General features: G+C 36.7%; 3 protein-coding genes across 3 annotated transcripts; 2 read left to right on the top strand and 1 right to left on the bottom strand.

Annotated features, from left to right (window-relative positions):
- The first annotated feature begins 5,998 nt into the window (after positions 1-5,998).
- On the top strand, positions 5,999-8,694 carry eaf2 (ELL associated factor 2). The gene is made up of 6 exons (XM_039655688.2): positions 5,999-6,220; positions 6,671-6,765; positions 6,857-6,993; positions 7,121-7,284; positions 7,948-8,175; positions 8,261-8,694. The coding sequence occupies exons 1-6, from the start codon at positions 6,118-6,120 to the stop codon at positions 8,308-8,310; spliced, it is 777 nt and encodes a 258-aa protein (XP_039511622.2). The 5' UTR covers positions 5,999-6,117; the 3' UTR covers positions 8,311-8,694.
- A 3,235-nt stretch (positions 8,695-11,929) lies between these two features.
- Positions 11,930-17,702, top strand: cyp27a3 (cytochrome P450 family 27 subfamily A member 3). Its single transcript, XM_039655687.2, has 9 exons — positions 11,930-12,275; positions 12,828-13,018; positions 13,861-14,060; positions 14,427-14,624; positions 15,390-15,553; positions 15,741-15,907; positions 16,191-16,272; positions 16,361-16,564; positions 17,109-17,702. Exons 1-9 carry the CDS (start codon positions 11,940-11,942, stop codon positions 17,220-17,222), a joined length of 1,656 nt encoding a protein of 551 aa, XP_039511621.2. The 5' UTR covers positions 11,930-11,939; the 3' UTR covers positions 17,223-17,702.
- Positions 17,703-19,583: 1,881 nt separating this feature from the next.
- On the bottom strand, positions 19,584-24,590 carry rnd3b (Rho family GTPase 3b). The gene is made up of 5 exons (XM_039656044.2): positions 24,228-24,590; positions 23,991-24,078; positions 22,162-22,271; positions 21,004-21,132; positions 19,584-20,497 (listed from the first exon to the last, which is right to left on the bottom strand). Exons 1-5 carry the CDS (start codon positions 24,333-24,335, stop codon positions 20,255-20,257), a joined length of 678 nt encoding a protein of 225 aa, XP_039511978.1. The 5' UTR covers positions 24,336-24,590; the 3' UTR covers positions 19,584-20,254.
- Positions 24,591-27,067: the final 2,477 nt, after the last annotated feature.

Below are 27,067 nucleotides of genomic sequence, written 5' to 3'. Positions count from 1 at the left end.
AAAATGAACGGTAGTGTATTATGTAATTATTTAGAGAGAGAGAGAGAGAGAGAGAGAGAGAGAGAGAGAGAGAGAGAGAGAGAGAGAGAGAGAGAGAGAGAGAGAGAGAGAGAGAGAGAGAGAGAGAGAGAGAGAGAGAGAGAGAGTATCTCTAGCTGGCTAACTCAAGATCCAGAGCACCCTGCCCAAAGACTCACCATTCCTAATTTATGAGGACTCTACTAAGCCTCAATAATTCATTCATCCAGCTCCACACAGTGATCACTGAAGCACAGACCGCCTTTCACAGAAGATCAAAAATAAATAAATAAATTATAATAATAAATAAACACAATTCTTTTTCAGACAAGGTTCGCCTCTCCATTATGAGATTTCTCTTTTGCAGCGGAGGGAATATAGCTTGTACTGCATATGAATCAGCATCTGACGCACAAAAAAAGCTGATGCGGTATTCACAAAACCAAGTAAACAACTGTTAATATGACAGAATAAAAAGGGGTTATTGAAAACCTCTGTTGAATTCTTAAAAGAATCCAAGCTAAAAGATTAAATGCATGAAATCTACAAAATTAAATATTATTGTTTTATGGTGCAAAAAAACAACAACACAATGAATTAACTAAGGATACATTGCCACATAACGCTTGTTAGTGATGTCCCTAAAACCTAATCTGATGTCATAAAAATGTATTAGCCTACTTTAGCTAAATGACTCAGTATATTTGGCACCATTATGGGACACAGTATTGGTACAGGATGTGGGACAATCGATTGTATTGTACCATGAGAAAAGGGATCAAATAACACACTGACACAAATACAGAGAGAGGGCAGCTCGGTCAACACACTGACACGCATTTGATGCATGTGAGCATCTCCAACTAAACAAAGAATCTGTATGGGATGTGCATATATAATGTATCAGATGTAGGTCAGTGCTCTGCTATGCTCCTGTACTTTACCCATATAAATCCATATGTTTAATATGCTGAAGTGGTGGTTGGTGCTGGCATCACTTCCTGTGTTACTCTGAGCCTGGGAAACAACATGGGAACTGTCCCACATTCCTCAGATGAGTCACGACTGGGGACTGCAACCGTGTATAGCAGGAATGTATTGTCATTAGTGCATGGGACCATGTCAATCAGACTAAGGTATTGACCCAACTGTATTCAATGAAGCTGCAACAGATACCAATGTTTTATCAATGTGTGCAGTCTGTGAGTGGAAAGTTTGATTAGTCCATTGGGGCAGATGGTTGATGTCAATGTTTATATAACCATAATAATAACCAACCCACATTCTCACAGTCAGGTTCTGATGGTTCTCCCTGTTTGGTAACAGGTCTCTTGTTAAATGCTTTACACAGAGACAAAGTCAAATCACAATCAAATGCCTAATGCCATAAATCCATATTTGCCCACGTGATCATACAATGTTTCCCAGATTCCCACAGCTTTCTAACCTTACTTTAGCTTCACTATTCCTAATTGCCAAGTACTGCTAACATACTTTTTTTACGCTAAGATTAAAAATATCTGTGGGGTATTTTGAGCTAAAACTTCACATACACACTCTGGGGACATCAGAGATTTTTTTTTTACATCTTGTGAAAAGGGCATTATACCACCCCTTTAAGTGCCATTCTTTGTTCTTTTCTCAAAGCAAAGCTAGGGTTAGTTCACCCAAAAATGAAAATGATGTCATTAGGATCCTCATTATGGATGAGGATAGGACCATTTGTGACAGCCCAGAGCTGCGCAAGGTGGCCAAGGCCCAAATAGACGTCAATGCCGCTTGACAACATACCAGAAGAGACTACAATGCTAAATAAAGTCGTTGTTTTTGTTATTTTTGGATCAAAATCTATTTTCGATGCTTCAAAACATTCTAACTAACCGAACTGTCACAAGTCTGTTGCCTGCCCACTTGTATTTCATCTGAAAAGGTACAAATATGCTCAAACAGTGTTACATGCTATACAAAAGGATATTATAAGAAAATAACTAATAATGTAATCTGCACATTCCACTACTGTAAATGCCATCACTTTCAGGTTTACCAAATTAAATATTACCCAAATTATTTTTTTATAGTCTATTCACAATCAAATTATAATTAGGTTTTTTTTTTTTTATATATGCATGGGGAAACTGCACAGTCAGCACATAAAATCTATTCTGTCCAAACAAAACATCAGCTCACATTCATTTTTCACACAAACTGTGCTTTCCCCTCCTAATATGTCTGTTTGTCCTCTGGGGCTCTGCACAGTAAACTCATTTCACAATGTAGCTTTTTTACTTCAAGTAAATTGTTTTAATAGTAATGCATTTATTTAGATTTTATAGTTTAAAAAACTGCAGAATCTAAATCTTTGTATTTAAATCCTATTTAAAGAGTCAAGATCTTCAAATTGCATTGTAATGACTGATCTGCTTGATGATCTGCTTACAATTGCTTTTTGTAAATTGTTTCATCCATCCTCAGGAAGTGGGTGGTACCTGGAAATGGCCCATATTTGGTCAGAATCGATCTCATTAATTGAATTATTCAGAGTCAACTTTACATAAAACCTGAGGAAGAGCTGAACTACTCAATGGCATCAGTATTTACACAATAAAAGAGGTCTTACAAGCCCTTTCAGCAAATATCAAGCACCGGGACTATTATGATGCAGAACATTCAATCCATTTGATGCTGAACGCTATGCAGATGAGGCCCGGCAACAGCCATGGATGATTTTGCGACTAACAATGTGGCCATTAGATTCTGAAAATTGAAGGGAGGGGGGTTTCCATCTGCCTTGATGTAGAGAGAATATACAACTGCACATTGAATGCATTACTAGCCTCTTGATGGCCTTTAGTTCATCAAAACAACTATTAAAAAACATAGAAATAATTCAAGGCATCCATGTGACTTTGATAATGTAAAACATCTAACTAAAAGAAACCACAGTCTACTTTATGCATTGATGGCCCCGCTAAACATGATATGAAAGGTTTCACAGTATATTCTATTCAAATCATGTTTTTGATCTTATTGTGTGATTTTTGAAAGAAAAAACGAAGAAAAAAATGTAATTTTTCAATAAAAGTAATAACTTCTCTCCAAACTTCGTGGTGGTCATCTGCCTCCATTTCTGAATGCCACGCTCGCATCTCAAAATCCAATTGACAACCAGTGCATAGAACTGTTACATGTTTTGTTTTTTTTTTGTTTTTTCAATATGTAAGAAAGATCAGACTACTTCTGTTTCATCGCAACTTTAGCTGTACAGTAAAAGCAGGCGCCTAAAAACTATATATTCTGAGCAGATATTCTGTGCATAATGTACTTTAGTCAAGACTCAACAGTGAATAGAGCTTACAACCTTTCTGACATTTTGCAAATTTAAAATTAAATTTTGCCTCAAGGTCATTCAAATTTTTGAATTGCAACAAATTCCAAAATTAAATAAAACATCTGTATCCACCCGACACATATTGGTCCATGTCATAAGGTGACCTACTTTAACAAAACGATCCAAACACACCAAAGGGGACATTCATAATAGAGCTGCACATTGATATGTGTTGTGTCAGAGATATATACAGCACAAGAGGAGTAGCAAATTGGCACATTTTGTTCTTTTGCTTTGTAGCAAACTTGACTTATTTGTCATGAGCCTAAGATTAAAAACTGTAAAACTTATTATACTTTAATCATCAGCATGCTCTTCTTAAAATCCACCATCATCATAACATGACAAAGTCATGTGGTATTCTAGATGTGAAACTGTTGAGTAGCATTTCTGATTATTCTGTCTCTTGAGATAAAGCAACATGCCTTGTAGCGAGGGCAAGGCCAGACTGATTGTTCTTTCGGCAGCGGTAAATCTTCCAGAGGAGATCCACACTTGACTTTAGGCAAAACAAACTATAGCTATAAAATGTAATTTGCATCTAAGCCATGTTCAATTATGGAACATTAAGAGTTTGTTTCAATAAAACACTCAAAGTATGTAATCTACTGGAGATATGCAAATGACTAAATGACTCATACTGAGCAGTTCTGAGCTCATCTGGCCTTGCAGCTCTCCTGCCACGTTTCTGCCAGTGAACATGATAAATGTCAAGGTTCTCTCATGTGTGTTTTATAGCTAAATACACTTTATATACAAAACTGAAATAGGTAAATGTGCTTTCATTACTATTTGGATATATTTGTCTTTCTACCCTCATTTAGGGGAGCAGGAATTTTTGTTTGGAGCCAAATGATGTATACTGACATGACCAAACAATCTTTTTAACCTTGCCCTAAAATTCCAGCAACTGAAAATATTCCATCGATATGGCAGAAAATATATATATATATATTTTGGCATTTTCCCAAAAGATTTTTGGAGGGCCAAAATTATTGACCGAAACAGTAAGTGCTTGTCTGATGATGTGTTTTGACTGTGTCAGTGTCTATTTCTTAAAGACATATGCTACAACAGACACACTTCACCGTGCCCTAAAGAAATTTATTCTAGAGTAGGCATATATAAATTTTGTTTGGTTGAAATATTGAGTGGTGGCTCATTGCCAAAAAGAAAAACGTTACAACCGGTTTATCATCCGTGAACAATGATGTAGAAGATGTAGAATTCAGAAGTGCATCATTGTTTACAATGTCAACAGCATCAGAGTGAGACTGACATGGAAGAGAAGAAACTGTTGAATAAAGTTGTTATTATTATTTTTTGTACACAAAAAGTATTCTATTCACTTCATAACATTAAGGTTGAACCATTTGTCACATGGACTATTTTAACAATGTCTTCACTACCTTTCTAGGCCTTGAAAGTGGTAATCACGTCTAGAGGCAGAAATATGGATTTCATAAAAATATCTTAATTTGTGTACAGAAGATGAACGAAAGTCTTATAGGGTTGGAACGACATGAGGGTGAGTGAGTAATGACAGAAATCTTATTTTTGGGCGAACTAAACCTTTAAACTTTTTCTTCAAGTAAAGCTGCCAGCTCTCATTAAAATTAAAGACAACGTTATTTGTCCAGTAAGCAACTGAGGAAAGAACAGCAATTCTGGAATGACTCCCCTGATGACCATTACTTAGATAAATCAGTCTGTGTGTCCAGGAGTCCTGATCTCAGCCAATCATTTAATGGAGAACAATCATGATCTGTCCACCATTGCTATAGCCTATATATGTGTATACTACCTGGTAGTGGCCACCAATAGCAAAGACATTTTTTTTTAAATGTATTCAGCATATTTCCTGATCAATATCATCATGATCAATATCATGTGCCCTGAGCTGCAGAATTTTAAGTAGGCCTATTTCTTATTATAATTTCTTGATTAAAAATAAAAAAATGAATCAGTTAAATTAATAGTTAAATTAATGTGTAGTGCACTCTCAGAAATGTGTTAGGCCTATATATATATATATATATATATATATGTGTGTGTGTGTGTGTGTGTGTGTGTGTGTATTGTCTATTGATCAGGTCAATCATTGGGTCATGATAATCTAATAATATACACATTTACATTTATTCATTTAGCTGACGCTTTTAGGCTATCCAAAGCGACTTTTGAGACCTCCAAATGAACTATGACCCCATATTCTCTCTGTGTAAACGGAAATAAAATAACACAAATATTAAAGCGCACCTTTATGCTGCATGATCAAAGGAAAGTCTATTCTGTAGTCATATAATTATTATTTAAATAATAAATAATTCATAATTAAATAATTCATAATAAATAATTAAATAGGCTCATTCATGTCATTAGAAACGTATTATATTTATATTACATATATATATATATATATATATATATACAATTCTCTTATAGAGCACTAGAGGGCACCCATGAGGTGGGGTGAAGAAGATGGACACTTCCGCCTGACGTTGCGTGAGCGTTGACTGACAGTTTTCTTCACCAATTACATTGAAGTTAAGCTCCAATGAGGCGTAACCAAGAGCACAAACGCAGCCTATCACAGCGTAGCAAGATCAAGCAACGGGTTTAGAAGTGAGGTGTCTCTTTCTGCCGTAGATGGTATCGAATCAAGTAGAAAGTTGAAAACTGCTAATATATGGTTGAAAATTGTGATTAGAATGAATGGAACAGCATATTCAAACTTTGACAATCAAGAGCACGTTCTCAAACTAGGCGAAACCTTTGAGAAACAACCTAAAAGTGCATTTCACACGGTACGATGTAAGTGGTATATTTTACATTATTATATGTATATTAGAATATTCATATAAACTCATTAATAGAAAACATATTTTGAAAAAGAAAAGGATCCGTTTTGTACGTTGATACTGAAACCATGCGTTGTTTTCAAACAAAACGCACAGGCATATGAGAAGGCAGCTAACTGTGATGTGCTTTTCCACCCTCCTGGATAAAGATCATATTTGTAATGTTGTTTGGAAATTATAATTATATCATCTGTCTTTCTTCTTATAATGGAAACATCCTATACGATTTTTGTTCAAAATGAATACTTGGGCATTAATGAGCAACATTAAATTCACGAGGAATTAATGACTAAATATTATAATTGGACACGTGCGCCCTCTGTAGGTTATACATTAGTACTAGACTACTGTCAGCAATTGCTCATCGGATTATGAAATATGAATGTTTTCTTCCTGTTCATAGATGATTTTAAACCAGCCTCCATAGATACAACATGTGAGGGGGATCTGGAAGTGGGCAAAGGAGAGCAAGTTACAATCACACTACCAAACTTGGAGGTAAGATTGATAACCTTATTCTACAAAACGGTTATTTTATGTAGCACAGATAATTCAGCTGAATCTTTTTCTCACCCCTCAACCTTCACAGGGATCCACAGCACCTGTTACTGTGTTTAAAGGTTCCAAAAGGCCTTATATGAAAGAATGTATTCTCATTGTTAACCATGACACAGGGGAGTATCGTTTGGAGAAACTCAGCAGTAACATTGCGGTCAAGAAGACCAGGTAATATAGCTTTTGTGTTCCAATCCATATGGATTTATATTTTATTTCATGATATACTTCTTTAAAGCTTGAATTAAGTATATAAACGGTTAAATCCTGCTTTTTTTTTTTTTTTTTTTTTTTGCAGGGCTGAGGGAAGCAGTAAGGTTCAGTCACGGCTGGAGCAGCAAACCAGCAGGCTCAGTCAGCAGATGAAGACAGGCAGTGGAAGCAAGGCTCCCTCCAGCACCAAGAGCTCTCCTCCTAAGGAGAAAATGTCTCCATCATCTCCTATGGATGATATTGAGCGAGGTAATGTGTGTGTCTTGCTAAAAGCTGGAAGGAAAAATTAGCAAACAAGGTTTTTGGCTAGTTCAGTTAGTACAATTAGCAGGTCACTTGCCTGATAAACCAAAAACATGAAAGAATAAATAAATCCACTACCTTTCAAAAGTTTGGGGTAATTAAGATTTCTTTTTAAAATGCAATTAACAGTTTTATTCAGCAAGAATACCTTATAATGATCAAAAGTGATTTTTACAAGTGGGGGGTTGTTGTTTTCTCACTAATTGCGTCATTTGGTTCTGCGCTATCATTGGTCTTTAATTCGACCATTGTCATAGTAGAGCGACAATACAGGACTGTGTGTCAAATCTTCTAAAGACTGGCAAAATGTTGTTGCAGGTAAGATTTGATCTTGGTCATTACTCTGCTGTGTTAGTGAACATGTCAAACTTTTGTCTTAGGATCAGAGGAATTTTTTAGGATTCACAAAATATGTCTCTGTCGGCCAAGTTGTGGCCAAAATCATACGTTGTGAACTCGGCTATAGAAACAGTCATTTTAAATGGTGATAACAAATAGTAATATTTTCAAATATGTTCAAAACCGACCCTAAACTTCAGTGTAAAAGAATTCTTGAATAGGACTTCAATTCTTTTGCGAATTGTTCTAGTGTTTCATGTGTTTGTGCAGAGCTCATGGCTGAGGTGCGTGACTTGGAGCAGATGAGCAGTGGAGACAGCTCTTCAGATTCCCACAGTTCCTCCTCATCCAGTAGTGGAGACAGTTCCAGCAGCGACTCCGAGGACGAAAGTCGCCCTCCGCATAATGCGCCCCCAGCCCCCCCACAGAGCACCTCTGCCCTCAACACATCTCAAAGCCGCGTGGAAGAGAGCAGTGGGCATTTAATGAACACGCTCAGTGAGTTTCAGGGCTGCTGGGGGATTTTATTTGGTCTGACGTTATCTTTTGTCTGTCTAATATGCTAATATTTGATTTATTCCAGAAAATGATCTCCAGTTGAGTGAGTCTGGGAGTGAAAGTGACGATGACTGATTGCAAAGACGTGTTGGACATCTGATGCTGAAAGAGAGTCATGATTTCAGGAAACACAGTATCTGTTCACTGGTTAAAATTTTGTGTGAAACCTGAATCCAAATCACTGTCCCTATCAACTTCATCTTATTATAAAATAAAATTTTATTTTCCTTAGTTTCTTAGTAATACTTGCGTCAGCACAAGCTGTCATTGGACATGGAGCTGGCGGGTTTGCTTTATTAGTAAATTAAGAAAAAGTATTTATTTTGTTAAGAATGCTATTGCATAGATGTTAGTTTTATAGCAATGTCCTATAGATGCTTCCTCAAAGGTTATTGAAATATATCTATTACTGAGATAACTGTTTAGAAAGATCACTGTGGTCATGTTATAATATATATTTTTTGAAGCTTAACATTCTCAAGCACATGTGAATCAGCAGAATATTATTTTAGGAATCTTAAGGAGCATGAGTGCATTAATGTGCCAAGCTCAGTCTCAGTCAGAAATCTCAGATACACATAACCCGACCTGCAATACTTGAATTTATTTTCTTTGATGATTCAGAGACATTTGTTCATAACAAACTGTGCCTTGTAAGGTGTATTTTGAATATCCATCCCATTCTCTTGCATTGAAGTTTACCCATTGTTTTAAATTCCTGCTTGGATTCCTTTAGATGTAGAAGCCTATGTGTTGTATGTCTTACCGTACGCCTCTGCCAGGCCCAAAAGGAACACTCTTCACTCTTTATCCAGCCCTTCTTGAGCACTAATTGCAAAATATGAAGTGCTATCTTATGTATTATACTATAGTAAGGTTGACTGATGTGGTAAATGTAGTTCTGTGGGATGTGTTTGATCATTAAAATTGTATATAGACAAATAAAAACTTTTCACAATGTTTATTTGTTGATCATTTTCATAGAACACCTATTTTCAGCATCTGAGCTGCAAAGTTTTAACCTGCCGTAGCTTCAAGTTGTGGCAAGATTATATTGAGTAAGCAATACTCCAATTACACTGAGGGTTTCAATATACCGTAAATCTTTTTGAACCTTATGCAATCATTATATGGATTTATTTTAATGACTTTTTAGAGGCACAGACTTTGAAAACAAGCATTGGTTTATTTCTGAAGCAAAGATCATCTCTACTATATATATATATATATATATATATATATATATATATATATATATATATATATGTGTGTGCATTCTACAGTCTCTCTATCACATTTAACTTTCGCCTTCCTTTGCATTTTGTAACATATCTTTCCCGCACGGGTCAAAATGACCCGAAGCTCTTTTTGCCCAGAAAGCTTATTTCATTTTGATAATATTTCTGCAATTTTTGGGGAGATTTTATTTTACATACATATATTTTATGTACCTTTAAATTACTAGATTTGATAAAACAATTGTCATTTAAGCACATTCCTCACATTCTTACAACTTCAAAATAACTCAATAACTCAAATTACCATAGAATGTAAAAAAGAGTTTTACCCAAAAGCGCATTGATGATATCTATTGTGTTTTAAACAGTCAATCAAATGACCTTCATCAATTAAAAAAAAAACAGTCAATAAAAACAAAAAGATAAACCAAAAGTTACATAATATATCCTATTACTTAATAAAATAAGCTTCTTGACAAGTCTTATCTTTTAAATGTAACGTTATTTGAAAATGAAATAAAGCAAATACAACTTACCCATTTTAGAGTACTTTGACTGTAAACACGCCGCACGCGTCAACGCTGTCAGTATGAAAGCAAAAAGCGCGTGTCCTGCTTCCGCTCACCGTACGCACTGCTCCTGCGCTGCTTAAAGTTTCGAGCCGCACACGGAAGCGTGGAGGGCGGCGGCGGAACTGTAATAGATAGCCGTACTTTATTATGCTTAACACCCACGGGGAGATTCCCGGAATAGCTTCCCACGCTTTGAAGCGTAACGCTAGCGGGTGAATGGCCATATCGCCCTGATTGCTGCACGTAGCGGCCTGAACACAGTGTGTGGCCGCGCTTAGTGTTTGTAGCAGTTTATGGGCCGTGTAACTGAGCGGGGACGCGTACACAGGCTCGTGGACGCGCTTATGCACTCTGACACTAGGGCGGGCTGTGACCGCTTTCTGGGGGTGGGCTCTGTGAGACACACGGGACATGTGGTGCTTTTGTGTATGGGTGAACACAGGATTGTCGGCACATTTTCTACACAAGTAACTTTTATGCTCTTTTTGTGATTTCTCCGAGTCGCCGGGAAAACGGCGTTTTGGTGCTCACAAGCGGGAAGAGAGACCGGCTTGTTTGTGGCGGTGTAACTATACTGCTGCAGTAGCCAGATCAGCGGGGACTGACAGAGGGCGAAGCTTTGACGGTGGTCCGGCTGCGGTGGGAGAAAGCCGTCGTTTCCTCAGGTTTTCCCTCGCCTGTGGCGGCTGTCACAGCGAGAGCGAGGGAGGCCGTCCTGTCTGCGCTGGGAAGACTTGAGCCTGCTGAGATGGGCGCTGGGGTGGGGCTCGTGCAGGTGGCCCGCGTGAACGGCCTGCAGTAGAGCTAACGCGGCAGGGCAGAAGAATATTCATCATGGCCTGGGAGGCTTTCTGAATTTCGGAAAACCGGTCGACAATCCCCGTAACAGCAGATCCGAAGAGGCCGGTAGGCGAAGTTGGCGGGTTGAGTTAACGGGCGCGTTCAGAATCACTCGGTGTGAGCGTGAACCACAGATGTCTCTCAAACACACACACAGGGCGGCCAGGCGATGCATTTCCAATCCCCAGGGCTTCCGCAGCGGTTTGAGTGATGCTAAGGGCGAGATCCGTTGCGCTTAAAAATTCCGAAACAGAGGTGGCAGCCTCACTGAAGTGAAGAAAATTGTTGAACAGCGGCGGCGGGAGACTGGCGAATTTATAGTTTCGAGCCACGCCCATTTTGGCGGGCTTTGACGCAATGAGAGCACGTCAGCCTCTCATTGGTCGCAAGTTCAGCCGAGTTCTCCCATAGGCTGTAGCAGTTCTCTGTGAGCGAACCTATGAGCTGCTAGCTAGTCCGCTCATGGTCTGCTGCAGTTGAACTGCGTGGACAATGGATACAAATTATAGGATAATTTTTTGGCTTAAACTTCTCAGAAAAGATTAATATTTCCCTTAGCGTAAGAGAACTAAAGTTTATTTTATTTTTCAGTGCTTTACATGGCTGTTACTGTCATTAATATGATAACTTGTATTGTTGTATGTAGTGTAATGTAGACAGACAAATAATTGTAGCAACAACAAAAAGACACTTGTATTCAGCAAAGAGATGCGTTCAATTAAAAGTGACAGTAAAACATTGTACATTTTCAGCTTTGCCATAACCGAAATAGATACAAATTTAAACAATAAAATAGAATGCTGTTTTAATTATATTAGTTTGCAATATTACTGATTTACTGTCATTATAATGACATTAAACCAGTGTGAATGACACTTCTTTCAAAGTAGGCGAATTCCCTTGAAATTACAGTAACACATTATTACATCGGTGTTTATTGTGATTTGAAGTAGCAACAGGGTATTTTGTCGGAAACAACGGTTTCCGAGTAATATTGCAACACTGGCGGCTTTTACAGAAATCACAACGATGACTAGCGAGTTTCCTCAAGTTCATGCGCAGAGGAAGAAGAGCTGCTTCTGGCACAGACTGCCATTACAGGGCAGACCACTGCTGTAGCAGGACTCTTACATCCACTGTGCTGTGGAGTACGGGATTAGAAATGTTTTTCAATTCCTTTCTTAGAACTGGATTATTTTTATGTAAGCAGGACAGCAGTGGTATAAAATGCTTGCCATCGATCCTCCTCAGCGTTGGGACTCGGACAGCCAGTACACTGATAGGTGGTGATAAACAAAAAACCATGGACGACTTGGATGGTCCTAGCTTTCTGACATCATTATACTGGCTTTTTGGAAAAGGTTATTTTCAAACGACACATCAAATGCAGGTAAAGACTCGAAAACGTAGTCTATTGGGTTTAGTGTTGATATAGTTTAAACTCAAAATCGTCATGTTTGGTTCATATTATATGTCTTTTAATGTTAACGTTAACACGTTTAATGAATATGGTATTTTCCATGAAAACAATCTACGAAATGCTCTCACACCCCTATATATTTATGTTTATGAAGTTATAGATAGATATAAGTTAGATAGTATGTGAAGACCTCCGATGCAAAAGCCTCCAAAAGCCACTTATGTTAAAAATGAGATAGCAATCATACTTTCACTTAAAACTTAAAATAAGGGGGGTTAAAATACTAACGTGCCTGAGTTTTGCACAGTACTGTGTGTGTCATTCACTGATCTATATAATGACCACTCCTGACTGACACTCGACTCTCACTCTCTCCACTCGCCTATAACATGAAAACTAATGACGATAAGAACCTTAGTACCTTCTATACTTTTAGATTTTTTTTAATGTTGGTCATGTGAGGTTAAAATGTTTTACTGAATCTTTTTTGTTTATTTACTTTAAAATGTGTAATTAATGCAGATAGAGCACAGCAAAATCTACGGCCCACTTTGGAAGTCCAAATATGGACCATTGGTTATTGTTAATGTGGCCAGTGCAGACCTCATAGAACAGGTTTTGCGGCAAGAGGGTCGCCATCCCATCCGCACTGACATGCCCCACTGGAGAGGCTACCGGAAACTCCGGAATCATGCCTATGGACCCCTCACAGAGTGAGTAACACGACTGGCACAAGCATTTATCTGTCACTAATGCATTCATTCCAAAGACAATGTAAAGCCATAAATCTTAAAATCTGTGAGCTATACTGCAAAGGTATAAAGACACCTGCAGATGTTATGAAGCCACAAATTCACTGTGCATGTCTAAACATGTATTGAATAGCAGCTTGCAGTTGATGTACAAAATGGAAACATGTCTGAGGGCGCTGTGCATCAAACAAGTAAATCATGTTTTTGTATCAGTTTTTTGTATGCTTCATAACCCTTTTTTAGTGAGGAAAATAGTGAATTGTTTCTGAGATCTTACATTGAACAATGAAATCACAGTGAACCTCCTCTGTAAAGGAGGACAACAGGAGCAAATAATAGATGCAAGTGTAAGTGGGAAAACTGGTTTTGAGGGAACCTATCCGCCAAACCTGAAGCAAAAATAGAGGGCTACACTCTAACATTCTGTTACCTTTCCATTTCAAACAAGGTTCTTTATTGTGTAAAAATTCTTTAAAAATGTTCTTTACACTACGAAAATAATGGTTCTTTTAATATCTGTTTTTCTATGAAAGGTTTGGGAACCCAAAATGGTTCTTCTATGGCATTGCTTCGAAACCTGCTTTGGTGATCTTTATTTTTAAGAGTGTATCTTTCACTGTTCAGAGGTCAATCATAGAATGACCATGAAGACACCGTATGAATTTGATCAAAAATACCTCATATTCATTGTTCTGAGCTTATTTTAAATATAAAATGCTATATCATTATAAATTATAATGTGTGTCAGTCATGCTTACAGAAATGGCAGTACTACTCATAATATATGTGTTGTCCTATTACAGAATGGGAGTGGAGTGGCAGCACATCAGAAGCATACTGAATCCTCGCATGCTGAAGCCCAAACACGTGTCCTCCTACACTAATGCCATTAATAGCGTGGTGAGCGACTTTATTGAGAAGCTGGCTAAGCTTAAGACAACAAAAGGCAATGACGTTATGGTGTATGACTTGGCAGGAGAATTGTACAAGTTCGCTTTTGAAGGTAAATAATACTGGGCAATTTCAAGGTCAAGATAATTAGGCTGTGCCATAAAGACATTCCCAGGCATTCATATTAGCAACCTTTCAGGGTCAATGCGACACATGAGATAGCAAAGGGCACTGGTTATCATAGCTCCTAGTCATGTGAAGCAGACTTTATCTTAATTTCACCTCTTTTCAAATAGATCAATGTCAAAAGAAGACCTTGAAAGCAATTGTGCTCTCAAATATCTTGGGCTTCAAGTTAAACTCAAATGCTAGTATTGTTTTAGATTCATTGTTTTGTTGAACTTTGTTATATTTTATATATATTTGGTAACAAGCACTGTGTCCATCACGGTAATATTGTTATTCTCTTTCCCATCAGGAATTTGCTCAGTGTTATTTGAAACTCGTATGGGGTGTCTTAATGATGTGGTTCCTGAAGAAACACAGAAGTTTATCTTCTCTGTGGGGGAGATGTTCCGTCTTTCTCCGATTGTGATTCTGTTTCCCAAATCTCTCTGGCCCTACATGCCTTTTTGGAAGCATTTTGTGGCTGTTTGGGACCATTTGTTCAAAGTTGGTTAGTCTTTTATTTTTTTATTTTTTATTAATGTCCTGTTTAAAAAAATATTAAAATTAATAGAATTATTATTAAGAATAACACATTTTGATTGCCATGTTTATATATATATACACTACTGTTCAAATGTTTGAGGTTGGTAAGATTTCCTTGTTACAGTGTTTTTATACATTTAAGTACTGAGTAATGAAGTAGTAGTAATGAACTACATTTGCTTACTATAAGGTCAGGATTAGAGTTTGGTTTGGTTTAGGGTTCGTTGCATGTTTTTATGCACAATTTATTGTCATTATAGTAACTACATGTAACTTATGTAACAATAACACTGTAAAATAAAGTGTAACCAATTTAAAAATAAAGTAAATTAATGGTATTATTTAGTGATTAATTAAACTAATCAATAATGACAGTAAAGATATGTATAATATCACAAAAGATTTCTATTACAAATAAATGCTGTACTAGTTTCCACAAAAACTTTTTTTTGAGCAGCAAAGTCAGCATATTAGAATTTCTGAAGGATCATGTGACATTTTAAAATATATTAAAATAGAGTACCAGATATTTAAAAAAATTATAATATATCACAATATTCCTGTTTGAATATTTTTACAGATCAAATAAAAGCCTTGGTGAGAATAAGATACTTCTTTCAAAAACTCCAAACTTTTGAATGGTGGTGTAGTAGAGCACCTATATTCAAACTATATACATAATGAGTTGTCAGCCTGGCAGTCATGCTTAAATATGCTGTTTTTTGCACAGCGGAAGAACTGGTGCAGAAGAAGATGACAGAGATTGAAGAAATGGTGAAACATGGTCAGCCAGTGGAGGGCGAGTATCTCACACACCTCCTGACCAGTGAACAGATGTCCTTCACTGAGGTTTTGGGAAGCATAACGGAGCTTCTGCTGGCTGGAGTCGACACTGTAAGTGTCTTCACTCTTTACAGAGGCAATGCACTGCATTTTTTTTTTTTTTTTACTCTATTTGTGTGTAGTTTCATTTTATACAACATCACAATTTGCAACATTAGATTTATAACAAAAGAAAACAGTGTCACTAGTATTTGTAAAGTGTTTTCAATTGAGAGTTTTCGATGTGTGCTCAATTTAGACTTCAAACACTATTTCCTGGGCTCTGTATCACTTGGCACGGGAGCCAGAGATCCAGCAGAAGCTGCATGAGGAGGTGATCAGGGTCTGTCCGGGGGACAAGGTGCCCTCCAGTGATGACATCACCAGCATGCCATTGCTAAAGGCCATCGTTAGAGAGACCCTTCGGTACAGCATATCCCATATCTCTCCATTATACTGTTAAACACATTTAATAAGAGCAAAAAGAGCTGTCTAATATGTTAGTTCGGCGTCAAAGAATGTCAGTCAGTCAACATGATAATGACCACATGCCAGATACATCCAAATTTCATTCATACTACACACATTCATACTATATAGAACATATTTTTAAACTTTTTCAAAACAAGGCAAACCTAATGTAGTACCATATCGATACATGCGATTTCAGGTGTTGTGTTAGCCTGCTAAATGAATCCTACATTCTCAGGTTGTATCCAGTGGTTCCTGGAAATGCTCGTGTCGTTGCTGAAAGTGAAATAGTGGTTGGTGACCACCTGTTCCCTAAAAACGTAAGCGGAATTACAAACCTCCATTGCATAAACACGCCTGTAAATGGACGTCTAAACTAATCAGCGCTGTGTATTCGGTGTTTTCCAGACTCTGTTCCACCTCTGCCACTTTGCGGTGTCCTATGATGAGAAGGTGTTCCCCAATCCTTCTGCTTTTCTCCCTCAGCGATGGATCCGGGGGCAGAAGCAGTTAAACCATCACCCCTTTGGGTCTGTGCCTTTTGGCTTCGGCATTCGCGCCTGCCTTGGCCGCAGAGTGGCTGAACTGGAGATGTACCTCCTTTTGTCCCGGGTAAGAGTGCATATCTGTCAGCACAGTCACTGTCTGCACACTTCCATAGCTGTGCAGATGTTGGTGTTATTATATTAGTAGAAAAATCAGATGATTCAAACTGATGGCATATTCACATTTTTTGAATAATGTGAAGACTGTGAACACTGAAGATAGCAATGTGCTGAAACGTTTGCTTCTGTTCAGTTGTTTTAAAAAAAAATGTTTTAATAGACTTCTATAGTCTGAACTGAATTCAGAGTTCGCCCAGCCATTTTTGCCATTACCCAGAAATCAAAGAAATGCAGTTTTAGGTCATTCCATGAATTTTTAACCCAGCCTTATCAACAATGATTGCCCTGACCTAGTTTAGCTGATCATATTAGTGTGTTAGTTTTAGATCTTTGACTAGTCTGAACCTTTGATTCAACCTTCTCTGCTATTACAGAGATAATTCTGCTTGTCAATGAGTAACTAAGACTTCTCTAAACTTCAGTGAACTATTCATGTTCCAGGTCAATAAGCTTTTATTTATTTATGTTTATTTTTTTTATTTTTTTTGCAGTTAATTAAACACTATGAAGTGCGCCCAGACCCTTCAGGAAAGACTGTGAAGCCGATCACACGAACTCTGCTGGTCCCTGCCACATCTATGGACCTTCAGTTTATTGACAGGTAAAAAGAGCAAGAGGAACCAGTCAAAGCAAAATGCTTCTATATAAAGAACTGTGCTCTTCTCAAAGCAGTGTGCTTCTAGATGATGATGTTTACAAATTTGATATGACACGTATAATTGCAAAATGTAACTACAATACGTAGTGCTGACTAAATTAAATGGCTTTACTGTTCTTATTTATAATTAACAAAGACTTATTTTAATGTTATAAATACGTATATACTGTAATATAATTTTTGACATTACATTGTATAAATAGTTTTGTTTAAATAGAATTGTATGTGGATTAATTTATCAAATGTAAGTTTTTTAGATCTTTTACAAATAATGTCAACTTTTTTTTTGTTATTTGTAAATACTCCTTAATCTTTGCAATTATATTTTTTTATTTTTCAAGGAAAATAATATCACAGTTTAACATCTAATTTCAGATTACATTTGCTGATAAGAATAATATTCATATTAAACACATGTTGCAACCGCTGTCAACTGTTTGCATGAAATTCTTCTCTCGCTGTTAAGGCCTCCACGCACTTCAAGATAATCGGGGTGATTTTGAGCCTAATTCTTACCTTCCGACAATCCAAATCCCGATTATCTTGATGGTTCTACAGATTATTTTATCAGACTTTCCTGTGGTGTGAGAAGCTGCAGCCAGCTGTGGACATCCAACCCAGCCCACATCCAATTGTGATTCCTGAAGCAACCCCCATATCCAAATACATCACATTCTCATTACTTTAGCGCGACTTTACTGCAGCCGAATCTTAAGATTTATTGGTCTTGTCAATCACAGTACTGATTGCTTACACCAAACACCAATCCCTAAACCTACCCATCTCAACCATAGACTGTAAAGAAGATGGACAGTGCCCCTTCACTCTCTTCCATTGGTGAAAAGTGAAGCCGCCAAAGAAGACCTAATACCTGGAATCACGCTTCCTCCTCATTAAATTTGAAACAGGAAAAACCATTGAGAAGACTTAGACCTCATACCTTATTCTTTTTCATTTACTTCTTATATTTCTTTATATATTTCTGTTTTTATGACAGACCACACTGTCTGAAACACACTCCAACACCGTACATGAGCGTTAATCCCGCTATATCTGCCTTTGATCTTGTAGGTGTCTGATCCACTACGAGAAGAGAGAACTTCTCCAGCTTGCTTACACTTTTTTCTCTCCTCCCCTCACTGTAGCCGCCTATCTCGCATATACATTTCAGGCGAGGCCAGGCTTAAACTTACCGTCATGTTTAGTTTGTGGTATCTTACTTTTTGAAAATCTGATTTTTTTTTTTTTTTTTTTTTTTTAAATCTTTAGGTTTGGGCCACCCTTTAGTCTATTTAGATATGAAAGGAGAATTCACTGATGCCCTAAACTGAAACATATTTGTTATTTTCTGCTCCACTTTTATCTCAACAAATAAAACTAGATTTTCAAGTTCAGTTGGACACTTCAGACCTTCACAGTGCACGTCTTAGAGCTGATAAAGTTAACGCAAACGATCTGGAAGAGAGCTCAAAAGGAATGTGTCAGTGTGAGTTTGAATTCAATGATTATGATTTTTAACATATTTTCCTTTTCTATATCACAAAGCTAATTTTGCAAGCACTGAACAATCATCCAGTTGCATTCCCGCTCCTTGCTAAAATTATATTCTAGATGATTTGCATTTTGACTCATTAATCTGCATTCTCAACTGGATACATGTGCGTGTCCATCCAGTATAGGCTACTTAAAGAAACAAATGTTTCCAATTTACCAGAATGTCCAATTATGCCCAGCAGATGGTAGTGTTGGACCAAACTGAATGCACTAGAACGCAGGAATCACTCATTTTGCCAGGCACTTTTGGATAGCTAACATTTAAATAAATAAATCACAGCACGTTATGCATTTCACAATTGACATTTAAATGAACCATCAGTAAAGACATTATAAATTTGCTTTTGGTCACAAGAATTTAAATGTAAAGATGGCATTATTGGAAATAATAATTATAGGACACTTTATAGGAAATTTACATAAATGCAGTTATTTTCTATTTTAATGTAAACCTTTTTCTATTTCAGTGTAAAGCTTGTCACATTTCAAAATGATAAAAATTCTAAAGCATTTAAAAAAAAAAAATCAAAAAGACATTCATACAGACACTTTTTATGTATTTATTTAGTTTTAGTGTATCATTTGTGTCTATAGGCTATTTGGTGGAAAGATCCACAACCTTATATTCCCTTATCTCCCTATATTGCACATGACGGCACCTATTTTGCTTCACTTGTGTAATTATCATCTCTTAGAATAGCACAAATGATCTTTTTTTCCAGCTTAATGATCAAGAGACATTCAACAACACTGGTAAAGTCATGATATAAAATATTTTAATGGTTGTCATGCAAGCTCTTTTAAAGAAAGAATACAGGCAATCCTTGAAATCTGAATATACAAAGGACTTTAGAAAATTTTTTAGGCTTTTTAATATTGTGTTTGGAATGTGTTTGCATATAATGACACAACTGTTTGCGGCACGTATGCTTAATTTATTGCCTCATTTATTTCATATAGGGGAAAAAAATACCTACAATGTATATCTGTGACATTATTTGACACTTTTTGGTGAAGTCAGATCTAATAGGGCTGGACTGAGGTTAGCAGCACTGAACACATGTTAATCCAACGAGTTAGTTACGCCCATAAACTGGGGGTCATTGCAATGAAATATTACGACACACCAAAATTCTTCTTTGGGTGGCTTCTACAAAGTTATAAGTGCTCATTTGACAGTACATAGGAACAGATGTTTTCCCTGTTTTTGTTTTTTTATGATGGTTAAAATGTTCCGAGGTGCTTTTAAATAGGGGAGAATAAAGCATGATCATCAATACATGTCGCTCACTCAGTTCACCGGTACATATTATGAATACAAGTGAAGTGCAAAATATCTCCCTTCAGTTCAATGCCCATTAATTCCCCAATGGACTTGGAATCCTGATAAGAGAATGAATGCGTGCAATGAAATGACTTCTGAAATCACATGACTGTGCAGGTTTTTGTCTTGGTCTTGTGTAGACATGACACTGATCCCAGCTCAGGCCTAGATACATGCGAGGTCCTCTTGGTGGCTCTGCTGGACTTCATGCGCTTCACATTCTTGTTGCTTTTACTGATGCAGGCCAGTGTGGCTATGTGAAAAATGTCCCTCACGCTGTTCTCAGACTGCTGCGCTGAGCACTCGATGTAAGGGGCCGAGATCTGCTTGGCCATATTTGAACCCTAAAAGACACAAGAAGTCAAAAATGTACTCAGCCGGCCTAAAATAGCTCAAATAATAGACAACTAAAATAATTTCTGATCTTCTAATTAGGAGTCTTCAATAGGAGGACACCTAGGGGTATATGGTGGTACTAGATGAGGGCTGCCAATTAATGTTAGATTTAATGCTGCTCATGTAAGATAAGAACATTTATTTTAGAAATACAATAAAAGTTAAAGTTACATTTTAGCCAAATGTATCTTTGTCAATGTTTCAAATGTAATATGGGCCTCAGTAATGAATATTTTAATGGTTTTGCAAGCTACATTAAGCATCAAAACAACATCTGTAAATACACTGATATGGAACTGTATGCATGTTATATGTTTCACTATCCACTACCTACTGTAGTACACCTTTGGTTGAAGATACCTAATTGCATTATTTTGTAGTACAAGCTTTTGAAATGGTATGTTAACTTACATTTGTTCTTTTTTATCAGCTATAACATGTTTTAAAAACTCACCTGGTCATACGATGAAGGAATGTCATTGGACAGCTGCACAAATGTGGCCAGATCTGCACGTAGATCAGACTTGCATCCAACCAAAAGAACTTTAGTATTGGGACAGAACTCCTCAATTTCCCCTTTCCACTAAAGAATTTAAAAAACATGGTGTTAGATTGTCGACAAACATAAATCATATAAATATTCAATGAAAAACCTAAACGAAAATTCGAAATTTGGCAACAATTTGAAGTTGAATTACTTAAAGTACTAAAACTGAAATAAATATATACTAATAAAAGCACATAACAAAATGACTAAAAGCAAAATAAAAACAGAAAATGCAATGATTATTTTAAAATTCACAGTAATATGCTTTATAAAATCATCATAATATCAGTAAAACTACAAAAACTAAGATTATAAAAACTAAGAAAACAAAACCTAAAAATTCCTTTGAAAGACAAGAATATAATATTAATTTTAGGTAATCTTTTATCGGTCTAATACGATTTGGCTGTTTATTTTGAAAATGAGAGTCCCACAAATTCCTTTCCACATTGTTTATAAAACATCCAGCGATTCTAGACCATGTTTGTTATCCCAGGATGTCTAAAAATCTATGATCTTCATGACCCATTTATTAAAACACTTTTGTTTTAAGTATCATCCCTACTTCTAGTCAGTAGAGGACCCCGACATGGTTGAAATGGGCATTTGTCTAGAGTGTAATGTTCTCTAGTAGTTCACCTAGAATAATCCGATGACATCAGTGTAGACTAGAGTTGCACAGACCACCTCAGTGAGAGCACCAATGAAGACTGAAGCGGCCCAAAACGGGTGGCTAATTCTTGCTCTCTTAAAACCTCTTGTCTCCCAATGACATCAGAGGTTACAAGGCATTCTGCGGCACAAAGGCTCTCTGATTCTGAGGCCCAACGTAAACAACTCTTATTGGCTCTTCATGTGATATAGTCAAAGGATCAAAGCCCTCCCACACATTCCTTCTCTCATTCATTGGACTCTTGTCTCAGATGTTTGGACTTTTGTTCTCATCACCACAAAGACAGGGACTGTGAGAATATCCCCAAAACAGTTCAGGAGAGCTACAACAGTTTATAAACAATAGTATAAACAATCCACACCGATGAACAAATGTCTTTAAAATCAGCGTACCTTCCTAAGCACATTCTCCAGAGTCTCTGGTCGACCGATATCAAAACAGATGAGAACTGCATCAGCGTCCGGATAAGAGAGGGGGCGCACGTTGTCATAGTACGGAGACCCTGCAAATAGAAACCAAAACACTGTACTAATAAATACATTTTTGCTTATCATAAAAAAAATGAATAAGTAATAACCTAACAGTGCAATGGAAAAACTAGTACGTTCACAGCATGTTAGCATGATCTTTATGCTTCTGAAATTGTTTTAAGATAGTATATTACTATTAGATTTACTCCATATGTATATTTTTATATTCACAATCTTTCAAAGTTCAACACTATACACATCAGTGTTATTTTACTATGATACTATAGTATTTGTAGTTTTAGTAATGTTATGTCACGTTTGTTAGTTAAATTATTAAAGAGTTAGTAGTTAAAATATTTTTTATTTAGCTTTAATTTATTTTTATATTTCAGTTTTAGTAATTTTCAGCTATAGTTGACAGAATTTCTCATTTGTTTTAATTTGTTTTTCTCTCTTTACAATGCAGTGTCAGAAACCTCTGTCGTAGAAAAACATAATTTAGGAGTATTCTTTTCTTTAATATATATACAATATATATATATATATATATATATATATATATATATATATATATATATATATATATATATACATTTATAGCATCCAGTTTGAACAACATCCACATAAACTACAAACACTATATTACTACTGTCATGCAGTAAAAAAGTATTATTCAATTCAATGCAAATAATTCTCTATCCATTTATTTATTCAGTGTCGCTGTGAGTAAAGTCTTCTCTGAACATTCTGAACTGGTTGGACTGATACTGGTTGATATTTTATGGGGGTCCCTGTGCAAGTCACTGTCCCTCTACATAGGAAGACAGCACATGTATCCATGTTTCAAGCTCAGCAAATTAGGTTACAGTGCTATTCTGGGAGGTGAGTGTTGAATCTGCTCTAGAAAGTTTGTAGGGCTTGAAATGAGTTCAAACTTCAGATCATTAGCCATCATTACTGAAATATTTAAAGGTCTCATTTTGAAATGTCAGTCCGTGGCGAGTCACGGGTTGCTCGCAAAAACATGAGGAAGGAAAAGATGATAACCGTCAGTTCAGATTTGATAAATATATAAACAACGGTTTAAAGAAAGCATCATTTGCAAACAAACTAGGCTATGAAAAATACTACCACATATGTGTAGTTTATTTTGAGATAGTATTACCTAACACTAACAACTTTCATCTGAGTCATTCTAGAAGTGTGGGAGACAAGAGTGAGTCTGCTGTGAGAACATCATGGGCAATCTTTGGTGGTTTGGGCTAGTTAAGCTTCCACTTAAAAACAAACACAGTTTTACAGCTTGATTCCATTGAAGAACCTTTTTTAAGTTCATTTCTTCAGAAAACCATGGCTCTTAAGAGAGAATCTAATATGCTGACAGCGCAACATGAAGAACTTATTTAACTGAATTGCTTTAACACAAGATATGAATCATAGCACTCATAGCACTCACTTTTCTTCTTCAACCTCATCATCACATACTGTACTCAAGATTTGCATTATATCATGATGAATCATCAGTCTGACAAGAATATCTGTGGTCCTTATCCAGTCCCCAGTCCACCAAAAACAGAGGGAGGTTTATGGGGACATGGCATTTAGAAAACTACATCACATATCCCACAATGCCCAAAATCTCAAAATTACAGCTTCTATGAAGACCAATACATTCATAGGCTATGTGCATGTGTGTGTATCGAGGCTTGGCTAAAAACAACATCAAATTGCTTTGCTTTTAATTCTCTTACCTGAAGTATCCCAAAGACTGAGCTCAACTCTCAAAGTGTCCACCTCAAAACTGGCTGTGTAGTTCTCAAACACTGTAGGAACATAGTTCTGCAAGAGAAAGGTCCAAAGTTTAAAGTTTAACCAAATAAAATGACCAACTCAAGGCTAAAACGTTCAATAGACGTTGCACTCATGACACAAATAACATTAAAGATCAAATTAACATTCATATTTATTGGCGACTTTTCTCAACAAACCTCTGGAAAGGAGTCTTTAGCAAAAACATTTAACAAAGACGTCTTCCCACACTGAGTGTCCCCGACCACAACTATTTTACATTTCATATCGTGATGGTGATCCATCATGGACTGACGTTAACTGAACCTCATCTTCATTCACCGTCGCTGAACATCAAACGGATGACATCGAGACTGCAGTCTGTCCATGATGTTAGATTCCAGTTTTCTGTGCAAAGTGTTTAAGTTATCTTCGGTGCTCCTCAGGTTGTGATAATTATGAGTTATTTGTTAAGCTGAAAGCGAGAGCCGCATCCTCTGTACGCTGCGCTGAGGAATAAACCGCTTGAACCGTCTCTCTTTGGAGTCTGTGAAACATCTACATACTTGTGTGATGAGCGCAGCGCGAGACCGCCCCGAGCATCAGCTCGCATTCCAGCGCGCGAGGGCGCGCCGCGCGCTCCAAAGACTCAAAGGGATTTTCTGCAAAGCCTAAAGAAACGCAGATGTAGTCAAATCCCAGAACTGTGATGTGATCAATTAAACAGTCTGGTTGTAACATGGAACTCTTTTCACTAACACTGCAATTTGTACGGCTTACAAAGGCTGCATTTATTTTAACAGCAATAAAGTAAAAACAGGCTATTGTGAAATATCTATTGTAGGCTAATATATTTTAAAGTCTATGTATTCCTTTCTAAATTTCTGCAGCAATTTCTCCTGTCTTCGTTGTCACATGATACTTCAGAAATTATTCTATGTTGATTTAGTGCCCAAGAAACATTCCTTATTATTGTCAATATTGAAAACAATTATGCTGATTAATAGTTTAGTGGAAAATTATTTGATGAAGAGAAAGTTCAAAAGAACAGCTTTCATTTGAAATAGAAATTGTATATTATAAATGCCACTTTTGATCATGCAAATAAAAAATCTTGGCCACAAACTTTCAAATGGTATAGTGAGTTATATAGGCAATATTACATCTTACTTGTTTTTTTGTTTTGTTTTTTACAAATAAGACTTCATAATTTCTCTGACTAGCTTTCTAAATTAAAATGTAATAATTTATTATATTTACATATTACATACTCAACACTAAAATTTCAGTAACTGTCTTTATTTTTACTGACCAAATTATTGGATGGGCCAGTTCATAATGATGATTTCGCACTCATTGGCCCATTTTGAACCCACTTATTTTGACTTCTGATTTTTGTTATATTTCCTACATAAAATGATAAAAGATAACACAAATCTAGATTATTTAACAAAATGTGTCCAATTTTGCCTGAATTAACCCTAGTCAATCAATATATAGTGCCTGAGAAAATACTAACACGACACCGTTCTAACAGAAAACCCTTAATATGATCTGGCTGCTCATTTGCACAAAACAGTGCCTGGTGGCACAAGAAGCAAACCATGAAATAGGTTCCAAGGTACAAGCCTTTAAAAAATGTATCGCTTCCCGCAGCCTCGTGAACCGGAATTATCCAGACAATGCTTTATCTGTACAGAGTTAAAGGGAAGGGAAGGAGGCCTTCACAGGGGAGAGACTAGTAGACACTTCAGGACTGTGTTGTCGTAGTGTCCAGGGCCAGGGGCAGGTCCATCATCAGATCTGGATCCGGCGGACTTCGGTAAACCACGGGATATATAGAGAGACTAATGTTAGCATACATCCTTCTTATGATGTAACAACTACATCAGGATTTATGGGAAGTGTTCCTGGTTTTGGGCGATCTATGCAACCTAACATTGAATTTTAGGAGTCTATAATGTGTTATGTGTATGCTAAGTCAAAGAAATGTGTTTTTTTTATTCCAGATTAGAGCTGACTGAGTGTGTCTGCTTCCCAGACAATGTTAGGAAGACTGTTCACCCATTCAATCACTCATTCATACACCGATGACAGTGTCAGCATGCAAGGCACCACCCAGCTTGTCATGAGCAGCTGGGGTTAGGTGTCTTGCTCATACTAGTCATCCAGTGTTTTATATCAGCTCTGCATTCCGTTGATTTTGTGAATTGGTAAGTTTCGTCAGGGTGTAAAGAAAGAGCTGAACATCATCAGCATAACAGTGAAAACAAGCCATGCTTGCTATCTCCTAAGGGTAGCATGTACAGAGTGAACAGCAACGGTCCTAGTTCTGAGCCTTGTGGTACGCCATACTGAAAATTTAGATCGATAAGACATCTCTTCATTTACTACAAACTGATAACTGTCTGATATCATTTAGACCATGCTAATGGCTAAAGTCAATTTAAAAGAATGTTGTGGTCAATGGTATCAAATGCAGAACTAAGATCGAGTAACACTAATGGAGAGATACAACCACGATCGGATGATAAGAGCAAATCGTTTGTGACTCTGATGAGATTTCTTTCTAAAAAGGAACATTGTGAAGATACTGCCTTTTCTAGTATCTTTGACAGAAAAGGTAGATTCGAGATCGGTCTGTAATTGACTAGTTGAATAGTTATAATTTTCAATCATTTTCAATCTTTTTATAATTATCAATCTTGTGAGTAGACTAAATAAGTTCATAAATGCATTACTGCTGTGCTGTTTGGAAATGTCTGGGGTTGAAGTTTTATTTTTCGTCAATTTAGCCACTGTTTCAAATATATACCGGGTTTTGCTTGTTTTCGTCAAATAGGGTTGAAAATTAAACAGATCTGGCAGCTTTTAAGGCCCTTCTGTACGCAATCTACAGCAGAGAGATGACTAGTCTCGTGTATACTTAATTTAGCCAAGCTGCAAAGTTGACTCAGAAACAGTTACCTTAAAAACAGCCGATATGGCAAATCGCCGTCATATGTGTTTTCATGTGGATTTTATGTCAAATAGATAATAA

This window comes from Pimephales promelas, chromosome 7 (assembly GCF_988280905.1).
Source record: "Pimephales promelas chromosome 7, fPimPro1.hap1.1, whole genome shotgun sequence".
In the NCBI taxonomy this organism is placed as follows: domain Eukaryota; kingdom Metazoa; phylum Chordata; class Actinopteri; order Cypriniformes; family Leuciscidae; genus Pimephales; species Pimephales promelas.
Note: the sequence above shows the minus strand (reverse complement) of the source record. Positions and strands in the feature narration are given on the sequence as shown.

Bases quoted from the DNA above. Each gene is read 5' to 3' on its own strand.
- eaf2 (XM_039655688.2), top strand. From the start codon at position 6,118: ATGAATGGAACAGCATATTCAAACTTTGACAATCAAGAGCACGTTCTC. The intron at 6,221-6,670 runs GTAAGTGGTATA...TCCTGTTCATAG, and splicing joins TGCATTTCACACGGTACGAT to ATGATTTTAAACCAGCCTCC. The intron at 6,994-7,120 runs GTAATATAGCTT...TTTTTTTTGCAG, and splicing joins ATTGCGGTCAAGAAGACCAG to GGCTGAGGGAAGCAGTAAGG.
- cyp27a3 (XM_039655687.2), top strand. From the start codon at position 11,940: ATGCGCAGAGGAAGAAGAGCTGCTTCTGGCACAGACTGCCATTACAGG. The intron at 14,625-15,389 runs GTTAGTCTTTTA...TTTTTTGCACAG, and splicing joins GGACCATTTGTTCAAAGTTG to CGGAAGAACTGGTGCAGAAG. The intron at 16,565-17,108 runs GTAAGAGTGCAT...TTTTTTTTGCAG, and splicing joins TGTACCTCCTTTTGTCCCGG to TTAATTAAACACTATGAAGT.
- rnd3b (XM_039656044.2), bottom strand. From the start codon at position 24,335: ATGATGGATCACCATCACGATATGAAATGTAAAATAGTTGTGGTCGGG. The intron at 21,133-22,161 runs GTACGCTGATTT...TAAATTCTTTAG, and splicing joins TGGAGAATGTGCTTAGGAAG to TGGAAAGGGGAAATTGAGGA. The intron at 20,498-21,003 runs GTGAGTTTTTAA...TGTGTCTTTTAG, and splicing joins TTCCTTCATCGTATGACCAG to GGTTCAAATATGGCCAAGCA.